The 18906-nt window shown below is 32.7% G+C and overlaps 1 protein-coding gene across 1 annotated transcript; it reads right to left on the reverse strand.

Annotated features, from left to right (window-relative positions):
- Positions 1-2507: 2507 nt before the first annotated feature.
- LOC119601948 (protein still life, isoforms C/SIF type 2-like) lies at positions 2508-5531 on the reverse strand (the record flags this gene model as incomplete). Its single annotated transcript, XM_037953234.1, has 1 exon — positions 2508-5531. A coding segment is annotated over one exon (3024 nt), but the record flags the coding sequence as incomplete, so codon positions are not given.
- Between the last annotated feature and the right edge of the window lie 13375 nt (positions 5532-18906).

The raw sequence follows: 18906 nt of genomic DNA on the forward strand, positions 1-18906 counted from the left end.
TCTACCATGGTTCTGCTGGATCTCCTGTACAATTATATTAAGCTTAGGGTGCTATAGAATCCAGAATTAGCCAAATGAAACTTTTCAGTCCGTTCTACTGTTTTAGAATCTGTAGCTCTGTAGATCTTTTAAAGATCACCGAAGATCTTTCCTTTGAAAAAGGAACTTACGTATATAACTTGAATTTACTCGACACGAATTTTTAGATATATAAGAATCGAATTCAGTCGGAACACTTTCTTTCGAATCCAAGCCATTAGTTCCTATTCGGAAACTGTCCTATTTGAAAACACCAAAGTTCGGTATTGGTATCATGCCCATGCGCTAAAGAAAGTTGTCGATATAAGGTAGCCGAACATAGTGCTTTGAATCGTAGCCAATAACACCTTTACCGAAGTCCAGTGTTCCGAAAATGTTTCCCTCCATCAGAACATTTTACGTATACAACTTTAACTAACCCGAATGAAATTTGGCAATATAAGAAATCCGAATTTGAGGGATTAATTTCCTTTAGGTTCTGACCATATATTACAATTTAAAAACTGTCATAATGTCACTGGTTTAACAGGGAAGTCCATTATCCCAAACTAATTTTCTAAACATCCTACCTTTCGTCAGAGGAACCTATGTATACAAATTGAACTCACTAGAACCAAATTTGTCCTTTTCTTTGAGATTCCAGTCATTCTATTTTTTCCTATTCGAAAACTGTCATGAGGGTTTCACAATAAAGTCTAGTATCGCAAACTAATGGTCCAAAGATCTTTCCTTCATCAGAGGAACTTCCGCATCAACTTGAACAACTCGAATAAAATTTGTCGATATAAAGGAAACACCGAAAAGTCTTCTCTGCGTCAAAGGAATCTATGAAATGAATAAAACTTGAAATTTATGGATCTAAATGAAAAATATAGTAAAACTTGAGAGATTAACTTTTGTCTGCTTAGCCTTTCTTTCGAGATCAAGTAAATCTAATGCCGAAATTTTTGAGAGATTGAAATTAAACCATCTATAAAGTGAAAATAATAATAATTATAAACTTTATTGTAATTTTTGCTGAAACTATAAAAAGCTTTATTCCTCTAGTAAACAATTCAATACTTCAAAGACATTTTAAGTAAATATCCATTGTATGTAATGTTTAAATAAGTACAAAATAACTCATTCAGCATTGTCACCATATAGAATTGTCAAAAAATTTTAATTAAATAAGAATTATGTACATATTTCTTTTATTTATTTAAATCCCTCAAACCAGCTATAAATGTTAATTATCAATCAAAGTGAAAAGGAAAATTCTACCAAGCAATACAAAACCCCAAATCTTTAACACAAAATTGTAAAAATAATTGGAAAATTTTTTGTGACAAAAACAAAAAACAACTCTATTTTTCAACTTAATGAATGACCAGTAGATTTTGATGATATATTTTTTATGGTATTTATTGTTTAGTTATTTATCAAAGACGAATTAAATACTTTTACTTAAGCATTTATTTTGAAAAACACTACTTCAGTCTCTCTCTCTGTCTAAGAAAGCTTTAGTTTGTTTTAATTTTGCAATTAAATTTTACAAACCATAAACTTATGAAGTGGTAAAACGTCTTCAGTAAATCAAAGTCAAAATAGAAAACAAGTCAGAAAGTTAGGTCTGTCAAGTCCTTTTAATGATGCCCTATAACAGCTGAGGGTAAATTTTGAACGATTTTTCGGAATTAATAAAGCTTGAGTTAGTTATAGACAAAGTTTGAGGAAATTTACTAGGAATTTTACATGAGCATTTCTAAAAGATTTTGGAATGGGACTAAATTCTTATAATGGTACGAATCCACAGAAAAACACTTATTATTTTGTGATTTATTATAATAACAGGACAGACGGAAATTAAACAAGAATTCAGAAAATCAGTCGAATGCATGTTCAATATCTGTGATCATTACAATTCTAATCATAAACGCATTATACCGCCTTTAGGGTATGTTAGTTACTTTAATACTTTAAAGTAGTACGTGGATAAAACTAAGTAAATTACAAAATTACCAAGGTTTTTTTTTATTTATTTTTTTGTTTTTCCTTATAGTCAATTCATTAACGAAATTGTACGAATAAGAAAATATTTTAAATGAATAGTAAATTTTTCTTTCCATTCTTTTACCTTTTTTTGAGTCAGCATTTTTGCCTTGATAAAGGTACAAAAAGGAAGCAGTAAAAAACATTCGTATAAGGATGAAACAAACAAAAAATCTAAACAAAAACAAATCCCTTTTAAGTAATTAGACTAAAGTAGAAATTAGAAAGATGTAAAACTTTACGACACAAACATTTACCAGTCAATGTTTTTGCATTATGGAAATGAAATTAAGTTTTTATAAATCTTTATACGAGTGAAAAAAGAAAACTAGAAAAAAATGTATCTTCCATCTAATACCATAGTGCGATAGCATCATCCTTTAGTTCATAGAAAACTATCACTTCAATTTACTTAACATGACATTTAAAACTCTTACCTTCCTCAGAAACATCTCATTACACTGTTTTGCAGTGCTGCGCCAATGTCGATGACGAAAACGTGAATTACCCAAATGTAGGGTCCCGTGCAGTTCGGCTGCTTCGTTAACGACACGTTTTATGACTTGATAACGTATGACATCATAACGGTGCAGTGGCTTGAGTGCCACCGTACCATGTTCGGGTTCTGATTCAGCACCCGATCTCAGTTGATCGTCATCTTCGTCGTCATGCCAAGCACTCAGGACTCCTTCGACAAAATTGTACAACAGTTCACCATTCGTTTGGGATGGCTGTGAACCGGACGGCTTTTGCTCATACTTAATTAATTTTCGATTCTGACACACTTCTCTTAAGAGATTTTCACCGAAATGAACGGTTTTGTGACGACGTCGACGCTCGTCTAGCGATGCCGCCGATGCAGACTTTGTGAGTTTTCCGTTGGTTCCATTTGCATGGCCGTTTTGGTGTTTTCGCTTTGCCACTACGGGGCCAGTACAAAGCAAGGCACACGATTCGCCGCGTTGGAGTGTGTTGGGCTGTGAGTTGCTGCGTTGGTCGGCACGCTTCGTTGATGAGAGCAACGATAATACTGGAGCGGCTGGCTCGATATCGTAAAGTAAGGCAGGTGGCTGTGCAAGGGTTGTGCGCAACCGATTGAAGTCGGCTGCACAGCGAGGCAGTGAGTTACACTTAGGAGCATTCAAGCATTTTCGATTCCGACAACTGAGCGGAGCACAATAACGGCAATCATGGCAGATAACAAACTTGCGCTTCTGCTGATTTTGAGCGGGCGGCACTTTTGACGATGGCGGTGGAGGAGCTGAACCGTCATCTGACGGAGGTACTGTGTGCATTTGAGCTTTTGTTAGTTGTTGATTCCGCAAGAGATTCAACGTTGATGACGACGATGGCATTTTTCGTTGGCTGGTCGACTGGCATTCGAGAAAACGACAATTGGGATCAGTGCAAATGGGCAGCAGGGGACATGAGGGATCTGTGCAGGGTGAGGGAGAGCGTGGCGCTCGCTCAGCAGATGATGATTTTCGTTTCAGTACGCCATTGTGTGAGGCGGTCATGTCAGATATGGTTGCCGACCGTTGTGTTTGATGCCTCCTAGAACGGTCCCTTTTCGACTCTCGCTGGCCTTGTTGTTGGGTTGAGGTTTTACTTGTTTTGGGTGGCAACTGGGGTGGCATTAACTCGTCTTTGGGTACGTACTGGTAACGTTCTTTGTGCGGCTTGGCATATAGCCGCTCTACATTTGTTGCGGTTGCAGGTGTTGGTGTCGAGACGGTAACTACTTCACTGGCCGAGTGTCGAAGGCGTCTGTCTCTTATTCGTTGTTCTTGATATCGACGATCTGAACAAATTTGTTGTGCAGAGGGCTGGGTTTGATGCTGCGTCTGTGACTGTGGTTGGGCCGACGGAGTTGATGATTTCTGTGGTAATTCTACAAAACTTTGATGAGATGAACGTCGGTCTACGGGTGTCTTGCCAATAGACTGCAAACGATTCAGCGGGTAGGCAATCCAGTCAGGTATGCTCTCTTCACTTCTATCACTGTAGCCAAGTGAATGTCGCTTACGGGCTGGATGCTGGCTGACATCGTCTTCATGCGAGTGTGATCGAGGTGTATCTCCACTACCGTTTCTTCGATGATGTGGTCTTCTAGTTTTAGCCGAAGCTTCTTCTCGAGCTGTTAAGGCTTTCGTTGACTTTGTTAGCCATTCCACTAGATCGGTTTTGAGTAGTGAAATTTCACCAGGCCCTGAACTTTGGCGCGACAGGGGTTTCTTCAGTAACTCGGTCAACTCTTCTTTTAAAGCCTTCGCATAGGAAGATGTGCTGGGTCGCGTTTCAGCCTGCTGTGGTGTGTGCTGTCGTTCTGCTACCGAACGTTTGCGTGGCAAATGCTCAAGGAGCCATTCTGGTAATTCATCCTTCATCACAGTTATTTCACTGGGACCAGATGAAGTTCGAGCGGGCACTCTCTGGCGTTCTAACCACTCCATGGTTTCCTCACGTACCGTACCACTTTCGGCTGAACGCGACGAATGCCTTTGTTGAGCTTTTCGATCAAACCACTCGAGCTCATCGGGAGATCGTTTGCAGTCTTTGGACACGGGAACTTCTTCGGCACTTTTCTGACGCCGAGGTGGCAGTTGAGGCTTCTGTTCTTCAGCATGCCTGTGATGATGCTTATGAGTGTGGGTGTGTATATGAGTGGCTGCTGAAGGATCTTTCTTTGGAGGCGCTTGTGGGGGTAATCTCTTGGGATCTCTGCATTTGATGAGTTTCTGCTCAATGGTATCTTCATTGCGAGCTCTTACCCGGCGTGTGATTTCGAAGATGTCGCCGTTTATTTGATGGTAAAACTTTTCCACTTCTACACCTTTATCGAACTCTTCCTTGACCTGCTGGACATTCAGTTTACTACGTGATGGCGGACGAGGGGGAGGAAGAGGAGGAGGAGCTTTCGAATCCTTATCGTCGTCGACAACATCATCATCAGATTCGGCTGACATCAAGAGGGCACCTTTGCCGCCTTCACCCACCACCCCACCGATAGTTCGTGCCGAAGAGGTGGCCGGATACAGCTTTTGCTGTAATTCCTCTTGTTGTTGCTGCTGAAGCAGGCGGTCGAGCGAGCCATGATGCGTTTTTATCGTCGGACCCAGAGTACCTTCGCCAAATGGCTGCAAACGACACTGAGCATTGCAGATGCAGACAGGACGTTTCTTGCTACCGAATCGAAACAGAGTATTCGCCAGTTGTGTCACACCATCGCCCAAAACGCTTCCTCCACTACTTGCCCCACCGCCACCAGCGGTCACATCCCTTCCCGAAGCCGTTGTTGCCGAAGTCAAACGTCCGGCCTGTGAAACTGGCGTTATGTCGACTATCACGCAACAGCAATGCAACGAGAAGGTCTTTTTATCGCAGCCACTGCCGCTAACAGAGTTATTGTTATCGCTTTCACTATTTTGTGAGGCTGCCAGAATGAGCGGCTTATGCAGCGATCACCAGTCGAATCTTTACGTCGCGACGTCCACGCGTGCCTTCGTCTATCTAGGGACAGTACTCGGGGATTCGACTGGAATGAATCGTGTTTGTGGGCAAAGTTAACGCAACAGTGGTCCAAATGCAAAAAGGAATGGCAAAAGTTTGCAACAGCAGCAATAGCAGCAGCGTAAGGTTTAGGTTGTTGGATTAGCAATAGCAATGGAAGTGGTAGTGGTAATAGAGCAAGGATACGTTTGGTTTTATAAATAATTTCTTCAGATGCATCAGCATACACCATTCCCACATCTATTGATAATCTTCGGTTGATAGTGTGTGTGTGTGGTTTTCTATGTTTTTGTGTCTTTTCCGATTTAATTTCGCTGAGTGCTTGACATTAACTTGTAAGTCTTAAATTTTTGGTAATTTGCTTATTTTCACTAATGTTTATTTTCAAATTCACTTCATCACTCTATAACGTTGACGTATGTATGTGTTTGTCCTTTGGAGGAAAACAAACACACTTACGGCGACGCACACTTGCACGCACGATTTTCAAAGTTTAAGGATTTGCATTCTAAGGAAGTTGTTCGAGTTGTTGACGTTTACTATTTCCTCAATTTAAAATCACGTTTGTACATTATTATTGTTGTTGTATTTTGATTTATTTATTTGTTATTTTTTGGGGGGTTTTTGTTTTGTTTATGAACAAATCAATCGATATGTTTGTTTAACGAAATGTTGCTAAAACTATAAAGAAAACAACGCTGAACACCTTGGAGTTTTAACGACTTTGAAAAACACGTTAATCGAATTACACAAATACGTATGCATGTGTGGTTGTATGTATTGTTTGTTTGCTTAGGTGTAAATGAATGAGCAGGGGTGTATGTTAATGTTGCATTTGTATGAAATTTAACTGATTGAATTAAATTTTATAAATCCGCCGAAGAGAGAGAGCGAGTACATGATGTAAAGAAGTGTATATGAATGTCTGTATAAGTGCAAGTTAGTGCGAGTTTATGTGAGTGTGTGTGTAAATGCAATATTTTACATTTACATGAATATAACGGTGAAGGACATTGGCAGATGTAGCGAATGCTTTTTTGGCGCAAGGACACCAACTACAATGTTTTTTTATTATTATTTTTGCACTACGTAAGAAAATAACAAACACATACATATACACTATATATAAACGTATACATACATATGTATGTATGCAGTTTATAATACACACATATAGATGTACAAATTCACATTAAAGTGAATGAGTGACGTGAATCTTTGTTGTATAAGTGAATATGTGATTTTTTTCTTGGTATAAGTATGTGTATGTTATATGCGTGTGTTTTAAGCGTAAAGAGAGTCAAGTATATGTATGCATGTACGTATTTTGTAATGAACATAAAAATAAAACTACCAACATTTTGCAACTAAAAATCAATATTATATTTTGTTTATTTGGAATTCTAATTATGATTTCATTTCTTCTGTAAAACATTTCTCTTATAAAGTTTAAAATTTGTTACTTTTGCTAATATAAGTAGTTTTTAAGTATGTTTATCTGTATTTAAATCCAAATTATTAGATTATCAATTTCTAATTTTAAAACAAGTTGATTAAGGAGCATTCTTATTGTAGGTGCTTTAAATTGGAAAAATCAATTCATGTCAGTCCTTGTCACACACATACATATGTACATACAAACCTACTAAATGACGTTCATGTTGAGAGTGAGTGACATTGACCTGCCACATGAAACATGAAAAACAAATGCCAACTAAATATTTGTTTTTAGTCTTGCATTTCATTTTAATTCTATTTTAACTGCAAACTATAATTGTACATATTTGCAAGAGTTTATTTGTTTAATGAACATTTTGGTTTTATTTTTTTTACTATTTTGTAGTTGCTTTAAAATTTTAGAACAATATTTTTTGAGACTTTTTTTAAATATTATTTTGAAAGTTTCATTTTATATAAAAATTCTTGCTTCTAAAGTTCTAATGATTTCACTTATAGGTGTCCTGTAGATCTTACAAATACCTTATTCGAAATAGTCTAAGCATACAATAGTTTTAGAATAATCCAAGATTTGGAGTCCGAAGTTATCTGGGGCCTCCAAAAACTTGATTTTAATTAACAGTCTGACATACATTTGGTGCTGAGTTTTTTGCCAAAATGTTTCGAGATTGAATGAAATAATCATAAGCTTATTATTATTTTTTTATTTGGAACACACCTAGAAGTACTCTTCATCTCTTTAGAAAGCATATAATAGATTTAGAATAATCCAAAATTTGGAGTCCGGGGATATCTGGGACCTCCAAAAAAACAAACAGACGGACAGACATTTGGTGAAGAGTTCTTTTTTGCCGAAATCTTTCTAGATAGAATGAAATAATCAAAGCATACTAGTATATAAGATTATGTTTTGGTTTGGAAATACACGTTGAAACGCTCTTTATCTCTCTAGGAACATTCGACTGGGATGAATCAAGTTTGTTTCCAAGTTAACGCAATAGCATTTAAGGTAGAATAAGGAATAGCAAATGCATTACATCAGAGTAATCCAAAACTAGTCGCTTGCTGAAATTATGGGAATACTTGACCCGCAACATAGTCCTAAGTAATGCAGGCTAAGGACCATCGAATGCTCACCGAAGTTTATGGTAACTGTGTTCCAAAGATCTTTAAAATTTTCATACTAAAGACAAAGATCGCTTAGATCAGCTCAAAAAAGTTTAAAGACCAAGAAGAAGAGACATTATTCTACTGAAGATTGTTGTGAAACTTAACAAGAGCTTCGAAAGCTCTTTGGGAGAATTCATCTAAAGGTAGAGCAATTAGGTAAAGAGCAGCCGGTTTCTTCTAAAAGCATGAAAATTGTGTATGTTACGCAAGACGAGAGATCAGGGCATGTCCCAAATACTGCTTGAGTGCTATAAAAGAAAGTCATGTTTGCATAGGATAATTTTCTGCTATGATAGATGGATCCATAAAAATGCAAAGAAGATCGGATGTGAAGCCCGTCCAAACAGTCGAATCGACACCACAACAAAGTATAATCTTTGTTAAGCTTATCCTTTGTATTCAGTGGGACCAAAAGGATCCTATTTGGCCAGATTATTGAAGGGAATTTGTAAGGAATGCAACTGATTCATTTGGGGCAAGCATTGACCGAAAAACGTCAGAAATGATAGCGTTATATTTTATTGAGTCATGCAGCCATATGGGGGAATGTTTCTTAAAAACTAATTAGAAAAAAGTGATTGAGAAGTTATACCACATCCGCTTTACATTTGAAAAATTTCACTACTACTTGTTTTGATCAATGCAGAACGCTCTCTAAAGGGATAAGCTTCACTTCAAGACCGAAAAAATATCTCATTTTAAAAATTATTACAAAAAATCGCTTCAGAGACAATATTAACTTGAAAATGCTTTATTTCCTTAGTTTGAACGGAAATTTAGTTTAAGGCCCATTATTATAACTTGCCAATAACTAAAGTTAGGAAGTTATCGTACAGATAAAGTGTCCGATAAGCTAACGGGAAGATTACCTTACCTTACCTTTAACTATAACGTAAGTTTTAAGAATTTTTGTTAAATATGAAAGAAAAATGAATTAAATGTCAATTTTTATATGAAAAAGATTATTAAAGGCTAAAAGTATGTTACGGTTTTTGTATAATAAAAATTTATGTTGTAATAATGAATGTATTTAAAGTTCACTTTATTCCTTACTTTAACTAAAGTTACCTTTTACTATTACGAACAGTTACTTCGTACACCAGGACGTATAAAAATATTAAACAAATGCTTAATAAAAAAAAATAATCATACGCCCTCAGATCGAGTTTATGTATTTGATGCATATTTTTAGGTGCATTTAATGTTATGAAGAAAGCATTTAATTTTTGAAATTACTTTAAACAAATTATAATTAAATGTTTAAAGAAAATACATAAAAGTATTTTAATATTTTATGAAGGCGAATTTATATGTTTAGAGGAAATACACCAATTAATACTAAACTGTGCTTTTATGTGACAAATATTGAATGAATATCAATTCAACAACAATTTTTTTTATTATTATTAAAACATCTTTTTATAAATTACTTATATATTCCTAGCAAATTGTTCAATTATACAATTTTGTTTGAAAATTTCCCAAAATAACAACATATTTATTTAACACTCAGTCAAGCACATTCATTTATTTATTTCATTATTAAAGGCCATTCAAACAAGACAAATAAAATATACATTTAAAAATATATACGATGCCTCTTCTTTTTGCTCATTGTCACAATAAACAATTAAGTGAATTTCGCAAGAGAGAAAAGTTCAATTAAAAAATATATATAAATGAAATCATTTATAATTTTTCCATCTTTTTAACATGTTCAAGAGGGCACCTACACTGCCACCATGCCACTTCTACAGTTGTACAACTTAACAGTAATTTAAAATTGATTTCAAAATAATTTTATTTTTTTTTTTAAAAGCTACCAAAAAATAAGGTACCATCACCAGTACAATTACTTGGTATAGTATTTATTTTTGTGTGTGTGTAAGGGAGGGGGGAGTAAGACTGCTAGAGAGCCTGTTTATGAGTGAGTGTGTATGTATGAGTGTAAGTAATTTTGCCATCATAATTTTATCTGATAAATTAATTAAGTTGATAAACTGATTTTTTCTTTTTTTTGTTGTTGTTGTTGTTGCTCGTATTGAAACAAAATGACCTTCGAAAAATGGGTGTGTCGCTTTTGTAAAATATTGTTTTTTAATAGATGGCTTTTGTATGGTTACGCTGAAGCTGATGATGTTGATATTGATGGTGGAGCTGATGATGACGTTTGTATTGGGGATTTGCTGTTTGTTGTTTTTAATTCCTTTATATTTCTTTATGATAGAAGGTAAAACAAAAAGTTTTTTTTTTCTGTTTCATAATTTAAACAAATAAAGCAGAAGTAATGAAACCTAAATGAATTTGGCAAACAAACAAACGAATATAAAAAGTGACTGACAGTCAGATAAACAAGCCAAGTTGCTTCAAGTTTGTCTATGTGAAACTGTGACGTTTTAAATATCCTTGTATGTTAGTGACGTTTGTTTTTTGTTAAAAGCTAAGGATTTTTGTTGTTGTACAACAACAACCACAATTACATACATTGTATATGTATGAACAGAAATATGCTTGTGTTGTAATTTTGGTGGCAAATATATAGGTGCTAATACAACAACTAAGACAGCAGCCAACTTTAGAAGGAAAATCAACAACTACTACAGCAACAATACAATACAATACAAACAAACAATCATACATTTATCCTTCCAATCATTTTCTATACTTTCATTTATTTATCCTTCTATCTATGTAACCACCTTTAACTTGCTCTACTCAAAAGTTCAACCAAGTGAAATACGTTAAAATACAAATGTTTTTATTTGTTTCTCTGTTTGTTTGTGTATATAAGTTTTATATTTGTATTTTTGTGTGTGTGTTGGTTTTTGAAGGTGTTAAATGGAGTTTTGTTATGGCAGTATAAAATTTGATTAAATCTTTACGTTACAATTCAACTCTGCAAGGAGTCATTGAGGAGAAAAAACTAAAAGAAAACAAATGCTAAACATTAGGAAAAAGGAAGGAAAACAATCTTACAAAATAGATTGAATTAAATCAAGTCAAAGTAATAAAACAAACAACAATCTTTTGGTTTGGATTGGTTTTTTCTTTTTCTGATAACATTGGTAGTGTGTCTGTGGCTTTGTGTGTGTGTAAGGTTTTTTTGATTAGTTTTGTTGTGGTGTTTTGTAGGAAAAGATGTAAATGATTTATACAAATGTTTCAAACATTTAATAAATTTCATTTGCTGTTTCTTTAGCTTTAACTAAAAACATTTGTTTGTTTGTTATTTTTGCTCTCTCTAGTCAATTGTTTTTCTATTTTAAGTTGTTATTTTTGTCTGAAATTATGGCGTATTTTGCTACATATTTATAGCTTGAAATACAACAAGAAAAATCCTTTCAGTTTCTTAGTTTTTTTTGTGTGTTTTTTCCCTTTTTTTGTAGCTGCTGCTGCTGCCACAATTTGAGATATTTCTGCTTATTACAAACATATGTATAAGATTGTTAGTTAGTTGTGTTGTGTTGGTATTTGTTTAAATGTATTTGTGTGTTAGTGTATAAGTGTGTGGTGATTATTTTAGTTGTATGTATAGGTATTTGTTGTTTTTTTATTGTATTTTTCATTTCATTTCTACTCCCAGCAGGCGTTTTCTTATTTTTTTTTACGTTTAACATTTTTTTTCAGTTGGATTTTTTTTTACTTTAACATTTTTCTTAATAAAGATTTTATTTATATTTATATTCCATTTGTATTTCGATTGTTTTGATTGAAATTTTGATTACACTTTAGCAATATTTCAATTATTTTTTAATTTCTTATTAAAATTTTTGCAAAATTTTCTACTGATTTGATTATATATTTCTTTGCTTTCTTTCATTTTTCATTTTTTGCTTTCTACATTATAACTTTTGTATGTGTGTTTTAAATTTATATATTTTTTTTCCACTCGCGGTACAGCTTCCCCGAATTTTTTATCTACGCACACAGTACCCGTTGACGTTCTCGTTATGACTGATTTTCACCACACATGGCGAAAAGCTGTTTTCCTTAAAACCTCGAGTAAAGCGAGCACATTGAGTATCGGGTTTTTTGTGTGTTTCAGTTTTAATTGTCATGAAATCGTTCGTGTGTTCGTGTGTTCGTGTTTTGTGTTTGTTACTTTTTCTTTTGGGGTTCTCGTTAAATTAAGAACATCGCCCCATAAATGTGTTCTGTTAGTTGTTATATTTACTCTCTTTCATTTCCTCTTAGTGCTTCGCTTTCTTTCGCTTGTGTGTACTTCGGGTGGAGCTTTTTTTCTTCTTTATTGTTGTCTCGTATAGTGTTGTAAGGTTTGCGCATGTTAAGAGTATGAAAAGTCAACTGTTTACAGTTTACGAGCTGTGTTTTTTTTTCTTGTTGAAATGTTGCGTATTTATTTTTGTTTTTCTGTTGTTTTGTAAGAAGAAGTTATCCTAAAAAGAGAGCTTTTTTTGGCAAAACATAACTCTTATTGTAGACTTTTTGCTCTTAGAGTTTTACTAATATGTTAAAGGATAATTTAGTTGAAATTCATTGTAGATTAGTAAAGGTTTTAGGGAATTTTTTTTAAGCATTTTGCGCCTTTAAGTGTTTACATGTTTGTTCTTTTTTTACTAGTTCATTTTTAAGCCATCATCTCAAAGCCTAAAAGTATGCTATGTTTTAAGCAAAGTTTAAATTTAATGGAACTAGTTCTTGCAGTATTCGTGAAACTAATTGATTTGAATGGTTTGTTATTTTTTTTAAATAAATATCAAGATTTCATTATTAACGTTTTGATTAATAGCATGAGACTTTAAGTTTTCTGGATCCTTGCACAATAGGTCTCATAAAAGTATATATAATATTTTCCCCAAATATGTTTGATTATCAGAAAGAAACCAATTATAGAATAAAATGTCCATCTTTCTGCCTTTCAACAAGCAAAGAACAGGACTACTTAGTTATGTCCATCGTTATTTCTGTAATAGAGCCTATAGGAGCAGACTTTGAGGAATAATATTTCTTCCACTTTACTCCCTGATGATCGAAAATAATAATTATTGAAACTGGGCTTAATCTTTCCACTAGATTTTACAAACAAATGTCCGTCCGTCTGCCTCACCTGGGCAGAAAAAAAGTCGAATCAAAATAAATGAGAAATCGTTAATCGAATAAACAAGTACTCGGAGCTGTTGCCTCTATATACTCTAAAGAAAAGGCCTAATCGATTGACCAAATTTTACAACAGAAAATTCATCTTCCTTTTAGAAGCAACTACAACTAAAACTATCTTTGCCAGCAGTTTGTCTGTTAAAGATGGGAAAGAACCTAAAGGAGAAATCCCATAACACTAACAGTATTTGTCATGATCCAAAGAAATAGACATAAGAAGCTATATTTCCTCCTAAATATTCCTAAAAAATCAGAATTATTGTTTATTGAAAAAATATTAAAAAAAGAATGTCTTTCCGTCCGCTCTCCAAAACGAAGAAAACAAACAAGGATCTAGTTAAAGCAAAATTTTTCCAAATTTGTTTAAATTTTTTTTTTTAAGTTCTAAAGAGTTATTTCAAAAAATAACAGAGAGTAAGAAGATTACAAACAAAAATTTAAAAATTTTAAAAATTTTCAAAACAAGTTCGTTAAGTAAAGCTTAAAGAGTAAATTTCCTAAAGAGTTCTCCTAACACATAACTGTAATTAAGAGAGTATTTACTCATACTCTCTCTCTCTTTCTATCTCTTATAATTGTTTATTTTACTTTACTACTCTGCAGTTTATGTTTTGCAGTGTAAATTTCAGTTAGTATTGCATATTTTTAGGTGTAAATGTAGATTATAAGGGTATTTGTATGAGTTTTTCTTAAATCTACATCTCTTAAAACTCAATTTTGATAATTGATTTACAAAAGCCTTCTTTTTTTTTGTTTTGTTGTTGGTTGCAATTTTCATACACATGATCCCATAATAAATTGGGTCTTGTTATGAGTGCAAGGACTTTGTGTGTGTGTGTGTTTTATTTTTTCTGTGACGTCAGCATTTTAAATAAATTTATGTCTGCCAAAATACCAAAAAACCTCAAAAAACAACAAAGATAACAAAAATAAATAACAAAACAGAGAGAGCAGAAAAAAAGAAAACAATTACATTTAAAAGTTATACATACATACAAACATTTGCAAATAGAAATGAAAAACTCATGTGAACATGAATCTATAATATTTGCGAATTCATTAGAAAAGTATAATGTTTATGAAATGCTAGTGTAAGTGTGTGTGTGTGTAAGTGTATTAGATAGCATGTATAAATGCATATAAAATGAGTTGCTAAATGTAAAATTCAAAACAGTCTTGTCTATAAGTTTTTCGCTGTCTGTCTGTCTGTTAGTTAGTGTTGATGTTAATATGAAATATTGATTGACTGTTTGCAACAGAGAGATTATTTAATCGTTGTTGTCAAATTAAGATTGCACATCAAGACTACAACTGTTACACAGCTACAGTTACAGCTGCTGTTGATGTTGTTATAAATGTTGCAAAAGTTGTTGTCATCTTTTTGGTTTCTTTATTTATTTATTTATTTGTGTTGTTCACCACTTGTACGAGTGGCAAAAATTCTTGGCTACATTTAAAACAATACGCATACAAACATACGCATATATACAAACACACACTTACGAACATGTACACATATATATACAAGTGTACGTATAAATGTTAGAATGTGTAACATTATTTTCGTTACTTACACTCGTTTGTACACACAACAATGCAGAATAGAGGAGAAATAATAATAATAATAGAAAAGCTTTTTATATGTATGTTTGTTGGTATGTGTGTATTTGAGCACTTTCTGGGTCAAAGCTTTGTTGGTGAGAAACGGCTTTAAATTTAAAAGAGCTGAAGAACAACAAAATGAAATGTATAATTTTTGGTTGTTGTTTGTTTAATTTTTTTTGTTGTAATTGTGCATTAAAGCATTTCATGTTGTGCATGTAGTTTTTTATTTTATTTTAGATTTATTTCAACACATCCAAGTTTGTGTAAATGTTTGCCTATATTTGTAGGTACTGTGTGTTTGTGTATTTTTCAGCACACTAAACAGACACAAATACTTTAGGAAAGTTGAAATGATAAAAAAAACAAAACAGAGCAAGTGTTGTGTACATGTGTTTTTAATTTTTATAAGTTTTTCTTTTTTCGAAAAAAAGTATAAACAAAATATTAACACCATTCTTGGCTTAACGTTTCGCTGCATTTCTTACTATTTTCGTTTTTTTTATTGTAGTAGTTGTTGCTGTTGTTGTTGTTGTTATCGCTGTTGTCCACAAGTAATGCCAGCAAGTCAGCCAACACCAAGTCAAGAGTCATTCATTTCTATCTAAATCAACAAACAAACACAACACGACACAACTCAACTCTCGACAAAAATTGCAAATAACAAAAATAAAGAAGAAAACAAGTAAGAGTATTATGTTAGACTAGAACGACTTTTATATACCCTACATCATAACTTGTTACAATTACAAAGAAACTACTATTAACTTATATTTGCTTTAAAGCAATTTTTATATTTTTAAACTTTGAACACTCTTAGGACGGACATTTTGCTGCAAAATTTATTTAACTGATTTGGTTAAGTTTCTATTCCTAAGAGGTCGGATAGACTGAGAATACTTCTGTGACATTTTCATTCCCCAAGCTTATTCTGTCTAGGGTTTAACGTACGATCATTGAACGGTGGAAGAACGAACGGATATTTTGCTTGTAATTCTTTTCCTGTTTAACCGATTAGAACTATTTTCAATAAAGAATATTTCTAAAAACTATTTTGAAAAAATGTCTTCCCCAAGATCCTTTTTTATAATGCCAAACGTATAAAAAACAGTTCAAAACTTGTCTAAATCCTCTACTCCAATCCGTCTGCAACCAATATTCCGAAATGTTACAAACGTAATGATAAACTCTTTACTCCTCCCATTCAACTTGCTGTTGGGAATGAAAAACGAACCAACAAGATGAAAAAAAGCTCTTAAAGGCATTTGGCTTGTTAACAACACGTTATTTTGTTCGCCTTGGTTCCGAGCTGTGTGTATGTGTATGTCTGAGTAGTGTTGTATTCGTTGGCGTTTTAAATTTTTTATTATTTCTTTTTTTTTCTACGTTACGTCAGTAGTTTTTACACCTTGTAAAAACAACAAAGAGAAAAAAAATACAATTGCACTAAAAGAAACACATAAAACAAAACAGAAATTGCAAAATTCATTTCACAAAACTGGCCCCATAATGTTGAGGAAAGGAATGTGATGAAGTAAAGAGTGAGACCAGGGATGGAGTAATACACAGCAACATGAGCAATTAAATGCATTTGTGGTGTTTTCCATTTAAGGTAAAAAAACTCACACTCACACGCAAATAAACAGTTAAATATTTTACATACAACTAACTCAAAAGCAATTGCCGACAGTGGTAGGATGAAAGGAAGAGAATTTCAACAGCAACAACAACAACTATACAAAATAACAAAATATAGTGCAATAAGCAACAACATTTTTCACTTTATATCATGTGATACGCATTATTTTCCACACACATACACACTCATCACACACACAACAACAACAGCAGCAACAGAAATGAAATTAAAAAGTTGCAAAATGAATGTATGAATATTTATTTGTTGTTTAATATTAAGAGAATATTTAAGAGAGTTCAAAACTAAACTATAAAGTATACTAACTGCTGCTGTTGCTGTCATTTTGCTACAAACTGCTGTAGCTATTTCCTCTTCCTCTTTTGTTAATATTATATGTATATGCGTGCGTTTACATGTGAGTGTCCTTGTTGTGCATAACGTCTGCTTTTATAAAGCTACATTGTCAGCATGTGTACGGTTGTGTGTAAAAATAAATGTACATATGTATGTATGTATATGCAAATTGATTTGTTGCAACCACTAATAAGTATGCATACACACACACTTACTCACTCACATACTAACAACATTTATGCCTAAATATTTAGCATATATAAAAACGCATATCCATATTTACATACATACACCCATATACATACATATGTATATATATATATCTGTTGTTATTTTTCTGCTCTTAAACAATTGTTTATTCACAACTAACTAATAACTGTCTAATTACGGCATACAAATCATAAGTTGGTTAGATTATATTTTGCTCTTTCTTTTTTTTTTGTACAATTGTTTGTTTGTATTTGTACAATTTATAAATGATTGTCATTTATTTATTATCACAAAAATTACATTTTTATAATTTATACAAAAAAGGGATGTGTTATAAAATAAATTATTTATTATTTTGTGCTAGGTGGCGTATTATAAATATTTATTTATATTACTAGTAAATTTACATTACTCATACGTCTACAGTTAGGTAACTGTATGATGGTTTTTGTTTTACATTAAAAATTCATATACATTTTTCAAAATTTGCATAATTTCTACTCTATTTATTAGTAGTTTAGCTAAATAATTGAACAAATTAAAAAAAAATTCTAAGTCAGAGATATATAGGTTGAGATATGGCATATGAATTAAAATTCGTTAAGAACTTTCATGTTTTTGAAAAACTGATATAAATTCTGAAATGGTTTTATCTGCTTAACAATTTATTTGAACAATTTTTAAAATTAGCAAAATTTTATGAAAAATCTTCAAAATTTTTTACAAAAATTAAAATTTTAAAGAAAAATGGAATTTTAGAGAAAATTCGATTTTAAACATAATTCTATTTTCGAGTAAAAAACTATAAGTTTTGGGAAAAAATTTCTTACGGCTATACCTAAATTAAAGCGTTGAGTATTGAGTTCTATACAAACTTGTTGAAAACAAAAACAAATTACAAGTAACACAACGCCAACGCTTTGATTTAGGTATGGCCGTTAGAGAAAAACTAAATTTTAACTAAGGCTATGTATACACGATTGTTAGATCTTACAACGTTGGCAGTAAAATGTACGGAAAATGTATAACAACAACAGTGTCAATTTTCATATTTTGTCTTGCAAACTTGTCAGTAATGCTTTTTCTGACAACGTTGTAAAAGAAAAATTGTAAGTTCACACGATTGTTAGACATTTTCTGTACATTTTACTGACAACGTTGTAAGATCTGACAACCATGTATCACAGCTTTAAGAACTGTTTTAATCAAATCCATGAGAAGGGTATACATATAGTATAAGTTTGCCTGCAAGTCGCTATCTTCATTCGTCTGTTTGCCCGTCTTTCTGGCTCTTTGTCTGTCTATATATCTGTCTGTTTGTCAGTCTGAACTGTTTTAATACTCTTCACCTCCATGAGAAGGGTATACATATAGTATAAGTTTGCCTGAAAGTCGGTATTTCCGTTCGTCTGTCTGTTTGTCTTAGTTGTTGGCTTAGTTGTTTTAGTTGTTTTACTTTTATTCTATACAAAATTGATCAAAGTTAATTGTTAAAATCTGGAAACGGAAATACTCTATGAATAAAATTTGGAACTTTTTGGAAAAATCTTTGATTTTGTAATAAAATCTTTGAATTTGTTCTTTAAGTTCTTTAAGATTTTTACAAAAAAAACTTTTATTTTGTACTAAAATACTTAATTTTTTACCTAAATCTTTAATTTTGTACCAAAAACTCTAATTTTATATCAAAATCCTTAAATTTTGTACCAAATACTTTAATTTTTTTCTTACCAAAATCCTTAATTTTGTACCAAAATCCTTTAATTTTGTACCAA

This window comes from Lucilia sericata, unplaced genomic scaffold, assembly GCF_015586225.1.
Source record: "Lucilia sericata isolate MDLA Ls3-8-SP2 unplaced genomic scaffold, ASM1558622v1 Contig000201F_arrow, whole genome shotgun sequence".
Lineage (NCBI taxonomy): Eukaryota > Metazoa > Arthropoda > Insecta > Diptera > Calliphoridae > Lucilia > Lucilia sericata.